We start from the raw sequence: 16,112 nt of genomic DNA on the forward strand, positions 1-16,112 counted from the left end.
CACAAAGATTGAAATTTGGCTTTTTGATAGGTACGGAATAAGCTTTGCAGATTATTTAGAGCTTTAAAGATCGCGAAAATAGTTAGTGAATATTATAGCAATTTTTTACTTTTCAATAAATAAATTCAATGAATAAAATGAATGCATTTTATGCATTGAAATTCTTGCATTCCATGTACAATATGGTTAAATTAAACAGGACTACAAAAAATTTTAATTATTTTAAACTTACTTAAACGTTTTACAACCAATTTGAAGTAATATAGATTTCATGTATTCATATCCCGATAACGGTAAAACTGATGAGCCGAACTCGACTGAATTTGCAATTGATACAATTTGGACCATAAGGATTTGGTTTTTAAAACAAAAGAAATAGTTTGATTTTTCACCAATAAGAGACTAAATAAGAGACTAAAATTACACTTCAAGTCATTTTTGAGTAAAATTGCCATGTCAAATAAAAAAATTTAAAATTTTACTTGAATTGCATTTCGATATTGAGATCGCATTTATATTCACAATTACATGTTAACATACATTTTATAATACACTTTAGCATTCATTCCACCTCATGACAGTAGCAGGCTACATGAAGATTAATATTTACGTAGAAGTAAGGTTATTTGAAATTTAATCGACCTGTTCTTGCTATGCCGATTCTTTTCATAAAGTGGACTTACAGCGATTCTGATCAATGAACCATTCTGTTCAATGAAAGTAAAAAAAAATCCAACTATTTTCTTTCTTTTAAAAGCCAGATTCCTCATGATATAGCATTTACTACAACTTTGGTTGGCTATTTTATTTGCTATCTGGTTTTAAACATTTCTACTTAAATCAAAATCAAGGCTTAATGGTGTAAATTTAACACTAAATATCAATTTTCCGTCATTTTTGGAAACCTTTTTTTTTACCTTTGCATTTACATAAATAAAAATTGCATTGCTTTTTTTATTTCGCACTCTCTATTATAATTAAACAAATTAAATGTATTAAGATTTAATGATGAAGGTAAAAATATGTTGTCAAAGCTAACTAAAATTCAATCCTCTTTTGTTCAATAAATGTTCCTTTATTTCCATTTTTCACAGAGAATAACTTGCATATTTTATTTGATAAATATCGTTACGCATGCAAAACTCGCTAAAAACTTGATGTTGATTGTAATTGCATATTGATTGCTATTGATATTGATTGATGTAATTGATATTGATTGATGTAACTGCAATAAATGCATTATAATCATTTTTGGACAATATTCTAATGTAATTAATAACATGTAATTTTTGCAGGTTATTTCTGGAAGTACGTGCATAGTGTGCAGGGTGCAACTTGCCAACGAAGAACAGTTTCTTAGTCATATCCAACAACATAACACATCTTCCAACACAAATGGCAACGGTCTTCCTGTTCCTTGCGTTGTTTGTCGACAAACCCTCGTCGTGGACGTCGAAGTGCGAATGCATGCCAAGTTCCATTTAAAGAACGCTACTCTAGAACCAACCCTCGGTGCTCCAGCCCCTTGTTGTGTATGTTCCAGAATGTTTGATCCAGGAAATCTCATCATTCGGGCATCGGGAAAAGTCTCCGATAACATGCCACCCCATACCTACATGTGTAAAGACTGTTTTCATTCCAAAGGTGAAGTGGAACCAGGTGTTCCAAGGTGTGGTGAATGTGGTGTTAAATTCGAAACATTCGGTGAGTTGGATAGTCACCGAAGAACTGCCCATCATCAAAGGAATGACAAAAAGACTTATCAGTGTATCAAATGCCAAATGTCTTTCGAATCCGAAGCAGATATACAAGCTCACGTGACGTGTCATGTGCTTCATGAAGGAACTCAGCATGAATGCAGGCTATGTCATGAGGTACGTTGTAGTTCCTATGTTTTTTTCTCTAATTTTCCACTGCAGTATCAACAGGAATAAAAACTTTATTTCGCACTAAGAAGAAAACAGCTCAAATCCATTATCCATGTCTTGAACACTGCAAATTTACCTCAACAGCAGCGCTCTCTAACATTAGAAACTGTAGGAAATTATATTTTTCTGTGGTAGTGAACGAAAGTAGAAATTTACAAAACTTCCATTCGAACTTGAAAATTCGACTATTAGTCTATCTGACCTTTTATACATACATCTGTTTGTATTGTTTATATGTAATAATGGACAAAATTCTTTTAAATCTGATTTATTAATATATTAGGCCATTATCTTTGCTGTCGCTAGCAAAAATATTTTCTGAAACTACAGAAATTCCTTGGCTGTCAGAAGGTAATTAAGTATTAGGGAAACTGGAAAGTAATGTCGTTTTGGTGCATTAATATTTGTTAGTCTTAAAAACCTTGTTCATTTTTTCTATTCATTTCTGATCCGGGATTGAAAGGTTGTCACTATCGAGGGTGAATACATTGATCAAAACTAAAATTTTGATCAAATATCAAACTCACCGAAACGGCATTACTTTCCAGTCTCCCTAATAATTAATTGATAACCATTACAGAGGAACTGGAACCAGAATATTATAAGGCTTAGTAATATTTTCAGGGTCAGAAATTTGAACCAGTTGTAAATCAGCATGCTTCAAAATTGTTAACACTGAGGTCTGATATTCTTGATTAAAACTTCTTTAATTACAGATTTCGTGATCTCGAAGCGAAATGGAGCCGTGTAATTAAATTTTGGGGTCGTGAAAAACCCTTTTTTTACAATAAAGTATGCATGACAAACTATTTACTCAACTTTCATCATCATCATCATCATAGTTGGCTAAACAGCCCAATGTGAGCCAATGCCTTCCTCTGAAGATTTCTCCATGACAACTTCCGATTCACTCAACTTTAGCAACCAAAATTTTCACTTTTTTTTTCTAAACGTTAAAACGTCCAGTTTTAAATGAGGAATTTTTTTTGCGAAGTTCTTTTTTTTCACCGAATTAACTACTATTTAAATTTACACTTGGAAAAAAAATTTGCGTTTATACGAGTGTTTGATTTTACTTAATTCAAGTGGGTAAATTTCAAATCTGAAAATAGTTTTGTTTCGCAAGCTACAGATTTTTTTTTCATTCAAAATAGTAATAAATCAGTGCTGCGAAAATATCTAATATCTTTTCGAAAATCCTATGCGAATCATTTTTCGCATTTATCTTTTTTTGGATAAATCAATTTTCAAATCCTTTTTTTTTCCAAAAATGACATCTTTTCATCAGACTTAATTTTCTTAAAAGAAACTGGCAAATCGATGGAATTTTTCCTGTATATACACACAATAGGCCAAAATATCTGAATGTCTACTTAAAAATCGTGGTGTTGTAAATCAAAAACGCACTTAAAATACCTTCTTGTAGAAAACTTAGCCAATTAAAGCCTTCTAGCCAATCAAAACTTCCCAAAACTCTTTAATTGTATTTTAACTGATACTTAGTATTTGCTTTCAGTATTAAACGAAATACTTTTTTTTAGATCATGGATTCGCCTTCCAAACTTCAGTGCCACTTAATTGAACATAATTTTGAAGGAAGTTCTCATTTTACTTGTTACATATGTGCAGCTGTCTTCACAAATTCATCCCTCCTCCAACGCCATATGGTAGATCATGGTCTTGATTCTCGCCCTTATGACTGCTCAGAATGTCGCCAAAAATTCTTCTTCCGGGCCGAATTAGAGAATCATTCTTACATTCATCTGTGGGAAAACGTGAATCGCCTTCAATCAGCAAACTCATCATTAAAAGGCAAGTATCAAACTTTTAACCATCATCCATCAAATCAACGAAAAGTCAAACATACTACGTCAAATTTATTACCTAATTTTTGCTGAACTGTTTAAGATTTTATTTTTAAGTTAATTTATTTTTCTGGAAATGTATATTTGCCCAATATCAATTATTTTCACAAAAGATTTTCAAAACAAAATATTTTCGCTGCAAAATATCCTAGCTCAAGATCAATTATTTTTACAACAAATTTTTGGAATATAATCGTTTTCGCAGCTCATCTCAACACAAAATAATCTCAACAATCAAACAATATCTTCATCTCAACACAAAAAGAATTTTTGCTTCAATATATTTTAATTTAATAAATATTTTTGCGGCAAATGTTTTAAGTGAAATATTTCCGCAGAAATAAGATTTTTCAAATTGCTTTTGGATACAGATAAGTTATAAATAAAAAATGTATAAAGCATCCCCACAACAGCGCATTGTGGGCAGGGGTCATGGAGCCGCAAGTTTGTGAACAACGGCATGATTGTGGCCATGTGGTCAGCACTGCACCACAGGCCACCTTCACTTCCCAGACAAGGTGGTACTTCCTGATCTGAAGTTAGATGGGCTTCAAGCCGTCACTGAGAATTAAACCCCAGTTTTTACAATGACAGCTCAACCCCTTCACCACTGAGCCAGCCATCACGGCTCGCATAGATGTTAAACATTGTTTAAATTGATACACATCATTATTAGATGTTAAAACTGTTAGTTAATAAGCTCGATTCTTTTTATAATATGTGTTTTAAATTGTTTGCTAATACTTTTAAGGCGGTATATTTTATACCAGGAGTGGTATACGTTGACCAACTTGGTCTCCGCTGTTTAGCAACAGCGGAGACCAAGTGGGACTCAACTATTTTTTGAGGCCCACAAAAATAGAGGAATCTACCTTGAATTAAAAATATATATCGATCCTACGTCTCAAAACTTAGTACTTCTTTCCGTGGAATCGGTGTCTCCTTGGTTAAGCATCGGGCTATTCCTATAACCTTCTTATATTTATAAGCACCCCATAATTTTTAAGTCCAAAAAAATAAACATAATTTCCCCTACCTGAAGAAACGCAGTCAGCAAAATTATTTTATTTTTTAATATTTTGCTTAACATCATTATCTAGAATGTGAATGAAATAATTTTATGTTTAATTCTAAACGAGCTTTCTATTTATTAGATCGTCTATAATGAAACCATAAACTTTATTCAATTGTAGGTAATGGAGAGAGTTCTCGACGCTTGTTTGAATGCCAACTATGCCCTAGTGTTTTCGGAAGTTCTTTAGATCTTGCAAAACATCAGCGAATCCACGAAAAGAGCTATAAGCATACGATAAGTAGTCGTTTAACTGTTTCCTGCCCTACTTGTGGAATGGAATTTTCATCAATAGAAGAATTAAGAAATCACGTATTGCTGCTGCACCCTACAACGTCTGACGAGGGCATCTTCAATCTTAAGCCAGACAAAGGTGAGTGCGATAGTCAAGTAAAAAAAATTTTTCGAAACTAAATAAATAATAAGAGGCTAGTAAATTTATTTTTTCTACACAGAAGAAACAAATGTGTCTATGTTTAGATTTTTTAAATTATTCATTCATGCTGAACCAAATTATCGTGATCATTTGTTTCAATCAGAACATGTCACGTTGCACCTCATATTAGAAGACTCGGAAATAATTGTGTACTTTCAAAAATGTAAACAAATTTTTCAGTAGGGTATTCGTTCGAACACTGTTATAAATAATTACGCATAATGTCTAATACATTTGCTAAAACCTCTGTACAGACTCAGAGGTTGTAGTACAGGGTGGTCGAAATTTAACTGACGGCTCTATAGAACAGATTCAAATAAAACTTAAAATATATATTATGTAGATCATGAGGTTGGAGTTCACGTCGAAAAAAGTATCTTGAACTTTCACCATTAGGTGTCACTTTTGCGTAGTTACTAGGAATATTACAACTCAAATTTGAAAATATAACAGAATATTTACTCACCTGCATGCTTTGTGTGCATAACTTGTCGTTCAACAATCAGCATATGGTTACACGTGTGCATTATTTACGTGCGGTTTAAGCAGTACAACGAAATCTATTTGCAATATTTCAAACTATTTTTTCCGATAGAAACCTCAGCTCCATTATCTGAATAAAACATATTTGAAGTTTCATTTGAATCCTTTCAGAAGAGCTAGAGACTCTGAGTACCGTCAGTTTAACCTTAATTATCTAATAATTTATCTACTATTAAATGTTTAACTATCTAACAGCCTTAACTAATATGGTTACACATGTGATTTAGCACAGCAATTACAAACTTAGAGAATAGGTTGGACGCATCATAAACATTGAAAATCGCATAGCAATCCACAGCAGGAAATCTCATCGTATACTACTAGAAGCGCTTCCCTATTATGGGCTGGCTTTTATCTTTCTTAATCATCTTTATATTTCCTTATAGTTATCATCGAAAATTTTCCAAATTTAATTGTTTTATCATAATTTCTTGATTTGATGACCAACTTGCAGCACTCGCTAATTCGATTGGCAAATTAGATTACCAGTACTTTACGATACAACATCTGCTTCCAGGCTTATTTGAATGCAGTTTTGGACAATAGTAACAAAAAGAGCTGTGATGGCTCATGGGACAAGGTATTCCAATGAGGTGAACTGGGTTCGAATCACAGCGGTGGCTGGTCGATACGAATTCCGCATCCGGCTTGCATTGACCACAGTGCTGACGTAAAATAATCTCAGTGGTAGACGGATTATGAATTAGTCTCCTTGCCATCAGGGCAGACGTGGGAGGTTTTCGTAGTTTCCCTCTCCATGTAATTCAAATGTGGGCTAGTTCCATGAAAAAGTCCTCCACGGAGCTAAATTTCTCCCAATACATGATCCTTGTCTTCTGGATTGGTTTCAAAACTACAAGGGTTCGTAATTGAACGTAAGGAGTCGCAAGTCCAGAAATTGGTCGGCTGTTCAGCTACGGTTATAAAATAAAGTATCAGAAATCATAAAATTAACATGTAATAAATTTAATTTAGACAAGTGAAAGTTCTGATTTAGATGTGCACGAACAGCTTGCAAACCATAAGAAAGCCTCCTTGCTGCCTACCATAACATTTTCGGCCTTGCGTTGCTATGCAATTTTCAATCCTTTATATGTGCCCTACCACCTCTACAAATTTGAGACTGCTTTTCTGAGTCACAATTGAGGCTTAATACGCTCACTTTTACTCCTGACAATCGTTGCAGCAAATGCTTTCTTTATATTGGTTCAATGTTCAATTGGTTATATTGGTTCAAATATTTTTAACGGTGAATGTACAAAAGAATCCATTATACAATTATGTTTCCTATATTTAATGGTCAATATTATTATTCAATTATTATCATTTATTGGTCATAAACAAAAAGAGCCACTACTTTTTGATTATCATTAGAAAGAAAATAATAGCAAAATAAATTTGTATTTTTAGTGAATCGCATACATTGAATTATAATCGAATTCTCTATTATGTTTCAAGCAGAAATAGTACAGAGTAAGGTTTGTTGTAGGTTATTAAATCTCAAAATGAACAACTATCATAAAAATTGAATTTTCGAATAAGCGTTCAATATTCAATTTATATAATTTTTATGATACCTGTTATCTTTAGAAGCTCTTGTGAAAGGGCTCTGTTGGAAATCTCCAATAATTTAAATCCGCGCCCAAGCTGTGCTTTCGTAAATTTAATTAGTTAACCGTAATTAAATGAACTCAAAAGCTGGAGGTCATTACAAATCTATTTCAGAAACACCTACCTTATTTTTAGTCTAGATCAAGATATACTTGATAAGAAAAATAGCTGTAGTGAAACTTAAATAGATATTTAGTGTCCCTTACAAAAAAGTAAGGCGTTTTTGAGGTTGACAGATGTAAAAAATGCTTCTGAGGTAGAAAATGAGGTTATGTTTTGCACCAAAAATAACCTCATTAATAAACCTCAATTGCAACCTCATTTACGCTTCATAAAATCATCCTCATATTAAACTCAGCAATACTTTTGAGATTGGGGGAAATTTTTCACACCTCAAAAATACTTATTCGCTTGAAGTGTAGAAAAGCAAGCTTGTACACCTCAAAAAAACCTCTCTAAGCTGGTTACTCTAGAAGAAATTTTCAAACAAACTTAAAACAACCTCAAATGAGAATAAAACAATTTCATAGACCTTGATTATACATCTAGAGAAGTTGCTCTTTTAAGGTTGTTTTTGAAATAAACTTCGAATAAACCTGGAATGAACCTTAACACCTCAATTAAACCTCAAAAAACACCTTACATTTTTGAAGGGGGCAGATCAAAGTAATCTATCACGCTACAATTAGTTGGCTCGCAATAGTTTGTGTAGTACTTTGTATAGTTTGTATAGTAGATATGTATAAGTCAGTTCTTTTATAATTTCTTTTTATTTTTCATTTTAGTCGAGCAAGATCTATACAAGTTTGATGAAGACAGTCTATCAAATGATAAACTTCCTTTAAAAACTATCATCAAAATAGGAAAAGAAAAGAAATCATTCGAATGCCCTGTATGTAAGAAAAAGTTTACAAGGAAAGAAAACCGAAAATTGCATTTAAAATCTCACCATCAAAATGTTGCTCCAAAGACATATTCTTGTCCGGACTGTGGAAAGATTTTCTTGAAACGTCTGCAAATGAAGGTAAGTTTAATGAGTTATTTTCAATCCTAACACATTACAATTCTACCATGGATTAAGGGGAAAGAAGGGGGATATTCTTTAAATATGTAAATAAACAAGTTAATACAAGTAAGCACAAAATCATCAAATGATCCATTTTTCGATTCGTTTATTTCTCTTCGACAAATAATATTATGTTCGATAATTTTAGATCCACCTTCTTTCAGATTAATCTCTGTATTAATTCGTCATAACTTTGATAAAATGTTTTGGTATCCTTCTACAAGAGTTAGATGCTTATGAGCTTGCTGGATTTGTTGCTGAAAAGAAAATATGGGGATACTAAATTAAAAACAACATAGGGTAACAGTGCTTTCTCTTAAGAAGTGATTTACCAGATCTGTTGTTCTATACGCAAGAAATATACTAAAACTTCATCATTAAATTAAAAAATTGTATTTTTTCAATGTTGACTCCAATTGTCATAATATGGAATACATGTCCTAAACTGCATTCATCTTTAATGTAAAATACTGGGTCTGCAATGTTATTATAAAAATCACCCTATATTAAGAATTAATATTCCTATTTTATTTTCGTACCTAACCTCAGCTGAATTTCTTTCAGGAGCACATGAGGACGCACATAACATCCACGACGCACCGCTGTGAAATTTGTGATGATTTCCTACCATCTTCAGTGACGCTGAAGCAACATCTGAAAGACATCCACGATCGTAAATTTGACTATTCTTGTATTGTCTGCGAAGATTTGTTTGACGACGAAAAGCAACTTGAGGATCACCAAGTGACGGAGCATCGACCAAACATTCTGGAACAGCAAGAATCCTCCTTAACGATTCCCAAAACTGAAATTCAATCACTACCGCCTTCTCCAGAGCCTTCCTTATCCGACGAAACTCTTCCAAAATCAGAATCGGAAACATTCCAGAACACTTGCAAAGTTAAAAATGAACCGCCACCAGAAGATATGGAATATGAGTGTCCCGAAGAAAGCTCAACCTTAACTGCTGAAGTAGCAGCTTAAAATAGATTGCTTTTTGTACTGTGGCAAAATTATTGTACTATATTTTGTACTCGTTTCGAACAATACAAATACGCAACCCCTGCAGGGTAAATATTTGAACGGATACCGATTATAAGGTTTTGGGGTCTGGTGGTGAAAAGGATCTGATTAGCTGCCAATCTCGAAATAAATTTGGGGGAGGGGCTGATTGTTTTTCAGTACGGACCTGCTGTTCTTTTAGGGGTAAACTGTGCATTGAGGGAAAAGTTTTGGACAAGTTTGCCTCCAAGAAACGTGACAGTTTAAAGGTTAGTATAAATGCGGTGCTTATAAATCCATGACACTAATTTTCAAGCCGTCCTATCGATTCTTGAAATCTAAATTATGTCAGTGCCAAACTCCCGTACCAATCTCCATACTTTGTTTTTTTTTTAGTTTAAACTGAAATTTACTTGAATAAAATCACAGTACTTATAACTTATTTGCAATTATATTTTATTTAACAGCCTTATAATTTAACAAAGACGAACATCAAAAAAAAAAGAAATCTATATGGTACTACTTCAACACGAACTCTTAAGTATCATAATTGTCCCGAAGCAACTGCTTTTAACAACTGCATGATTCGATAATTACTTTATCGAATTATCTCAGTGTAATTCGGCTGCATTTATGCAATCATAGCAGACTTGGTAAGACAGAGCTCTCAGTGGTTTCTATTTCACTTTTATCAAGAGTAATTTAGTAGTGCTAAATATTGGTGCTATTTATTTAAAAAATCAAAACTTCAAAGTAATACATTTAAGATGAATTTGTTTTGTACTATTTCATACTACCTTAATAAATTAATATACACCTATACTAAGAATAAACCCCATATAGTTCATTGACTGAAACTTCTTTCTTCAAAAAAATTAAATAAACATTTTGTTCAGTTAAGTCTTTTTTAGCAACATTTTTTAAGCCAATAATTGACTAATGATTCGATTTTTTCACTTGTAATTACTATTAAATGTAAAAATTTCTATTTTGAACTTATGTTAAGTGTAATAAAAACTAATTATCATTTTTAAAAAAAATGCTTAGTAGAAATATTGTCATAGATTTGACATTCGTTAAGAATAAATTTTTTTATTCACCAACTTTTTCAAAAAAATTTAATAAAAATAAAGCAGGAATGAAATAAAAATGTATACAATAACATTTCAAAATAACTAAGAGGCATTAAACAATTAATTACAAAACAAATGCTAAAAAATTGTAAAAAATAACGTTTTATTCATATTTTTCCTCATTAAACATATTCGCAACTTTTTTTTAATCGTGCTTAAAATACTTTTATATGGGTTGTCCAAATGAAAAATGGACAAGTGTGATAGCGTCAGAAATATTAAAGCAATGGCAGCATCACTAGTTAAATTATAAAATAAAGCAAGAAAAGTGTGTTGCGCATGTATCGGATTTACTTGCTTACATAAGAAAAATTAAAGTGGATATAATTTTATCCTAATCATGCAATAACAACGCAAATTTATATTATTTTAGTTGCAGAAAGTGAGTCTTAAGAAAACATTTATGGTCAAATAAGACTGTTTATAGCTAGTAGTCTCAGACTAACGACTGTGAACAAATGGTATGAGAGAGCAAGTTGAACAAAACAAATAATTTATTCCGAGAAACATGATAAATACAGTAGTAGGTGGATGGACATGTATCTGATACATATAGCGAGAGCAAATCTAACTATTTTTCTGCTAAAACAATCAACTTAAAACGCCTTCTTGAGGAGGAGGGGAACATTAAACTTCTAAGGATCCTCTACTATTCCTACCAAACTAACCAACTAGATGCATGACCAGCATAACTAAACTAAGTTGCAATTTCTCTGACTAAATGGTCACAAATCGGAAATGATACTTTCAATCGCCACTAAGGACCAAAAGTTGAGAAAATTGGACTAAGAAATTTTTAAATACAAAAAACTATTTAAAAAAAATCGTTGATTTTGTAGATTGGCCAGCAGTAGCTTAATATCTTCTGAAATTGTAATGACCCTGGCGATTGGATTGATCCGACAGACTATATATATTTGAGAGATTCAATTTTGCCACCTTTAATGACCAATCAAAACATCAGAGCAGTTGAGGCATCGTAAGATAGTAAGTTTTCATTTTTAGAGTAAGTTCCAATTTATTTATTTAGAAATGATGCAAGCCTAATAACAAACTTTTTTTTAAATTTTTGAGCATTTTAGTCAAAATTTCACAATATTTCAACCCATTGTGGTAACGAAAGATATTAATTCAGAGCTATAAGATATTGCATATTTCTTGATGGATTAATATTGGTAGTTGACAATATTTTCCCACTCTCACGAAAAGACACTTCTGCTTTTTGACCCAACCTGATATACAGATCCTCAAACCAAGCTTTATAACCCCGAATGGTGATATCGTCATTGTATTTCTAACCCTATCACACACGTTCTTTCTTGATTCGGGCTTCTCTTATAGATTTTGGGGTATGGTCTGGCGGGATAATATGGAGTGCTGAATTATATGAAAGAGTTCAAAAGATATAGTCTGGCCATTACGAGATAACCCACTAAAAACAACTTGATTAGAAGTCCATCTCGTGATTGCCAGACAGTACACAGACTGCTGTGCAATGTGGTTCAAATATTTTTCTTGTCAAGGACAAAACAAAGTATGTCTCTGTTATTATTATATAATTAGGTTTTCAGAAAGTAAAAAGAAAAGTACTGGTGCTATGTACTAAAATGAAATCCATATACTCAAGTGCACTTCCTTAGAGCTTTGAGCCGAAAGAGTGAAAATTAAACATTCTTCATATCAAAGATGATGTGTAAATATCCTGTAAATTATTATGTGTTCTGGGTGGTATTAAATACTCATTCATTTATAAACTAATATATCGAGCGATTTTTATTTATTATATATTTGTTGAAGATTGGATTCATATTTTATTTATTGAATTTTTACTGTTTAAAAAAAATGTGACTTTAAGCCACCTATTAGTTGCTGTTTTGGATTACGAGCTTTCAAATATTTTATTCTTTTTTTTTATTGTTAGTAGTATTCATTCATTCACGAGTTCATTTGAGTATCGTTCATATCAGCTGTATTCATTAATTTATTTTCTATTAAATTGTTATTCATGCTTTTTAGTGGAGTTTTGATAAACATTTGTATTATTCATTAGTTCGAGAAATTTGTAAATATTAACACTGTTGAAATAGCTTCAAAAATACCAATATAAAGCTAGTTAAAGTATTTCATAAATGCCAAAACTTTTTCTAAACAAAGAAAATTAGAATTATTCGTGAAATCTTAGCTAAAGCTAAATTATTTAATATTAAATTGCTAATGTTTTCCACAAAAACTCACGAATACCATTTTTTGTAATTACTCAAATTCCACAAGGGTAATTAGATTAACTCTTAAATGCCAAACATTTTGCTGAAACTATACGTAACTTAGAACCCCAATAATTAAACAGCAGAAAAATTACAACTCTGTTTAATATTATATTCAAAAAAATAAATAAAATGTAAGAATTAGACCTCATAAATCAAAAGCTCATGAAATATAAAAAAATTATCATTTTACTTATTTTAATTAAAAAATGGAACTAATAAATTTTCTCTGATAGTTTCATATTTACAATTAAGACACATTCCAATTATACAAGATAATTTCGAATGTTTTTAGATTTTCACGTTTTTTGTTTTGTATCATTCGCATCATTCATGAAATCGCATTCGCATCATTCATTACGTTTCGTATGATTCATGAAATACCCTAAAAATGTTTCGGATATTTCATTTTTAAGCATTTCAGTACTTAAAATAACAGGAAGCGCTTGTGGCACTATAATGGTAAGAAACATTTTAAAATTTTTCAGAAGAACGTTTCTCAAAAGTGTTTTACAAGCTCTTCGTGAAGAGAATTAGATGCTTCTATGTATTGTACTTTTTTTTAGTGGCAGTTCTGGAAAATTGCTAACAAAGAAAGTGCCTGAAGTGTTACTCATAAAAAATCACATTAAATCAATTATTAAGTTATAAATTATTTTTAAAAAACTACATTTTTACTATAAATGTGTCGATAAGTTTAATTCATTACGCACAAGCAGAATAAAACAATTGCTTTAAAACGTTCGTCCTGTATCGGAAACTTTCATATTTGCGTTTGTATAGTCTAAATTCAAAATATTAAATTATAAAATTAAAATAAAAATGCTTTATTTCAAGCAATAAATTCAAGTTCCTGCATCATTCTACATTTAACAAGAATTTTACAATAAAAAATTTATTATCTGAATTAGAACTCTTAACAAGAAATCGAGTGAAATTTTTTTTCATTTATCTTAAATAATACAAATAGAAAAGTCACGTTTATACGCAAAATTTCTTTAATTCTTTACAATTTTTTTTCCCAAACTTACAGTTTCAATAATTTATGTTTCATGAACCAACATATATATTCGAGTAATACTTCGAGTAATTTCCTTGTAAGTACTTATCTGTACAATACTAAGAAGCAATCTGATTTAAAAAAATTTTTAAGAATTTGACTTATCACTATACCACAAGCCTTTATCTTAATTTTCATGTAATACTGTACTTTTATTTTTAAAATAAATCCATTTTTGTTAGTAGTATGAATGATGATGACGTAATTATTTCTCTCTTATGTTTTTTATCAACTGACTAAATGCTTTCAAAAGGTGATGTTTATATGGACATCGTGTTATGCCGGTGATGCTGTTATTAGTTGTTTCTATTATTTTGAGTCTTTGTTATACATATATAAAAAAACGAATATGTATTTTGTGGTCGTTTGAGTCTCACCTCTCTAAAAGTGGTTGGGTCCAAAGTATGAAATTATTTATGTTTCAACATATTTATGAAGCTGAATAAAATAATTTATAAATAATAACATAATTGCGTGTCTTGCATTATTTAAATCAAAACACATTGTCTTAACAGTATTTATCGAAGCTTTTTCACCAGGAGAAATGAAAAGCTATTGTTTAAGAACTTTATACTTCAAGCAAAGCTATATTTTAAAACTCTAAAGTAGCATAGTACATCATGCAGTACAGAATTCTCAGGGCTTTAGAATAAACAAATGACTAAAATAGTTTATTTTTCAAAAACCATGCTTCATGTTTCGATAGAAATTCTTAATTAGTTCGTAATAGTAATTGTATATTATCAAATCAAAAATTTATTCTATCGTTCGAACATTAATAATAGATTCGAAAGCCTATTTAAAAAAAACACACGATTGACATATGTATAACATATGTATAATTCTCAGTTTTAGTAAAAAATTTTAAATTTGTGTTTGAAAGGTAATTCTACTAACGAATTTTCTAGTTAAATAAATGAATTAAAAGCTAAATACTATTTTGAATTTCAATTACTTAGCTTAAATACGTCGAAAAGATTACATAAATAAATAATATTTAGATACTCTGAACTGCAAGTCTCATTTTCATATATATACAAAATCACAAATTACATTTACTTCTTAATGTTTACGAAAGAAAATTGCTCTTTTCTAAACATATTTTTCCAAACTTTATACTTAATACATACATATATTATGAAATTCTCTTTTGTTTTTTGGAAAAAAAACTGTTTATAGTAACAACAATAAGAAATTAAAAAACGAAAATTTAAAAAAAAATATTGAAAATTTTAAAACTAAAAACGAAACAAAACATTTGATAAAACAAATTTTCAACATATTGAAAAGCTATGATATATTACACTTATAATAAATTTCATGGAAAAAAAATATTTTAAAATGAAGAATTAAAAAATTCTAAATTTTCGGAGAGTTAAATTCAATTGAAATTGCATCAGAGCATTCATACATAAAATGTGAGTACGTAATTCATTTAAAAGTTATTAAGCATTGAATTGAGTTGAAATTTAAATATTAATCTTATAATTGTGTAGGCTTTTAGAAATATAATATACTTAAGTAACAATTTTAATTTAATTTGAAACTACTATTTTGATTTTAAAAGATTTAAAGCGAGAAATCCTTTATTGTTCGATAATCAACTACATCTACTATCATAACTTAAAATAACATCTACATGTTACTAGTCATTATTACGCATTTTTTTTAAAAAATTATTTCACATTTCAAACAAGTCACTCAGTTTAGTACTATAAAATGTTTAGCACAAAATGTGACTGTTAATTATTGAATCTGGAAAGAACTGATCTAATAACTCTTAAAATTATTTTGTGAATTACAATTTCCATTTAATAGACTTATCTCCACCTGCCGTAATGAAATTGCAAACGTCAAAAGTTATCCCTAAAAAAGAAATTATCTGCTTCAATATAATATATTATTTAGCAAATTTATAAATTTCAACAAGACAAAATAATAATAGTTTCAAAAATTTCTAAAAAGAAACATATTTTTTTAGTAAACACTTAAATATTTTCAGAAAAAAATATAACGATTTCTTTCAACATTTTCATTACAAATACCTGCACTTAAGGTTACGAAATTGGATATATTGACATTCATACTTTATATCCTTAGATCATATTATATATTATGATTTCACTTTTGGG

At 30.4% G+C, this 16,112-nt stretch overlaps 1 protein-coding gene and 1 long non-coding RNA gene across 4 annotated transcripts in view; one reads left to right on the plus strand and one right to left on the minus strand.

Moving 5' to 3' along the window:
- Window positions 1-13,053, plus strand: part of LOC107445839 (zinc finger protein 423) — a 301,190-nt gene extending 288,137 nt beyond the window's left edge. For both annotated transcript variants that reach the window (XM_043038701.2, XM_043038700.2), the window contains exons 13-17: window positions 1,296-1,874; window positions 3,470-3,740; window positions 4,987-5,238; window positions 8,241-8,479; window positions 9,086-13,053. In XM_043038701.2, coding sequence (XP_042894635.1) covers window positions 1,296-1,874; window positions 3,470-3,740; window positions 4,987-5,238; window positions 8,241-8,479; window positions 9,086-9,505 — 1,761 coding nt within the window. In that variant the 3' untranslated portion in view covers window positions 9,506-13,053. The remainder of the gene's footprint in view (window positions 1-1,295; window positions 1,875-3,469; window positions 3,741-4,986; window positions 5,239-8,240; window positions 8,480-9,085) is intronic.
- LOC122268715 (uncharacterized) overlaps window positions 1-16,112 on the minus strand; it is an 83,519-nt gene that overhangs the window by 12,740 nt on the left and 54,667 nt on the right. The window contains exons 2-3 of one of the 2 annotated variants that reach the window (XR_006224653.2): window positions 8,405-8,467; window positions 3,555-3,691 (exon numbers count right to left, since the gene is read on the minus strand). This is a non-coding gene — a long non-coding RNA (uncharacterized lncRNA). Of the gene's footprint in view, window positions 1-3,554; window positions 3,692-8,404; window positions 8,468-16,112 lie in introns of those variants that run through there. The other variant, XR_011637902.1, reaches the window with a different exon arrangement.

The sequence above is a fragment of the Parasteatoda tepidariorum genome, chromosome 10 (genome assembly GCF_043381705.1).
Source record: "Parasteatoda tepidariorum isolate YZ-2023 chromosome 10, CAS_Ptep_4.0, whole genome shotgun sequence".
NCBI classification, from domain to species: domain Eukaryota; kingdom Metazoa; phylum Arthropoda; class Arachnida; order Araneae; family Theridiidae; genus Parasteatoda; species Parasteatoda tepidariorum.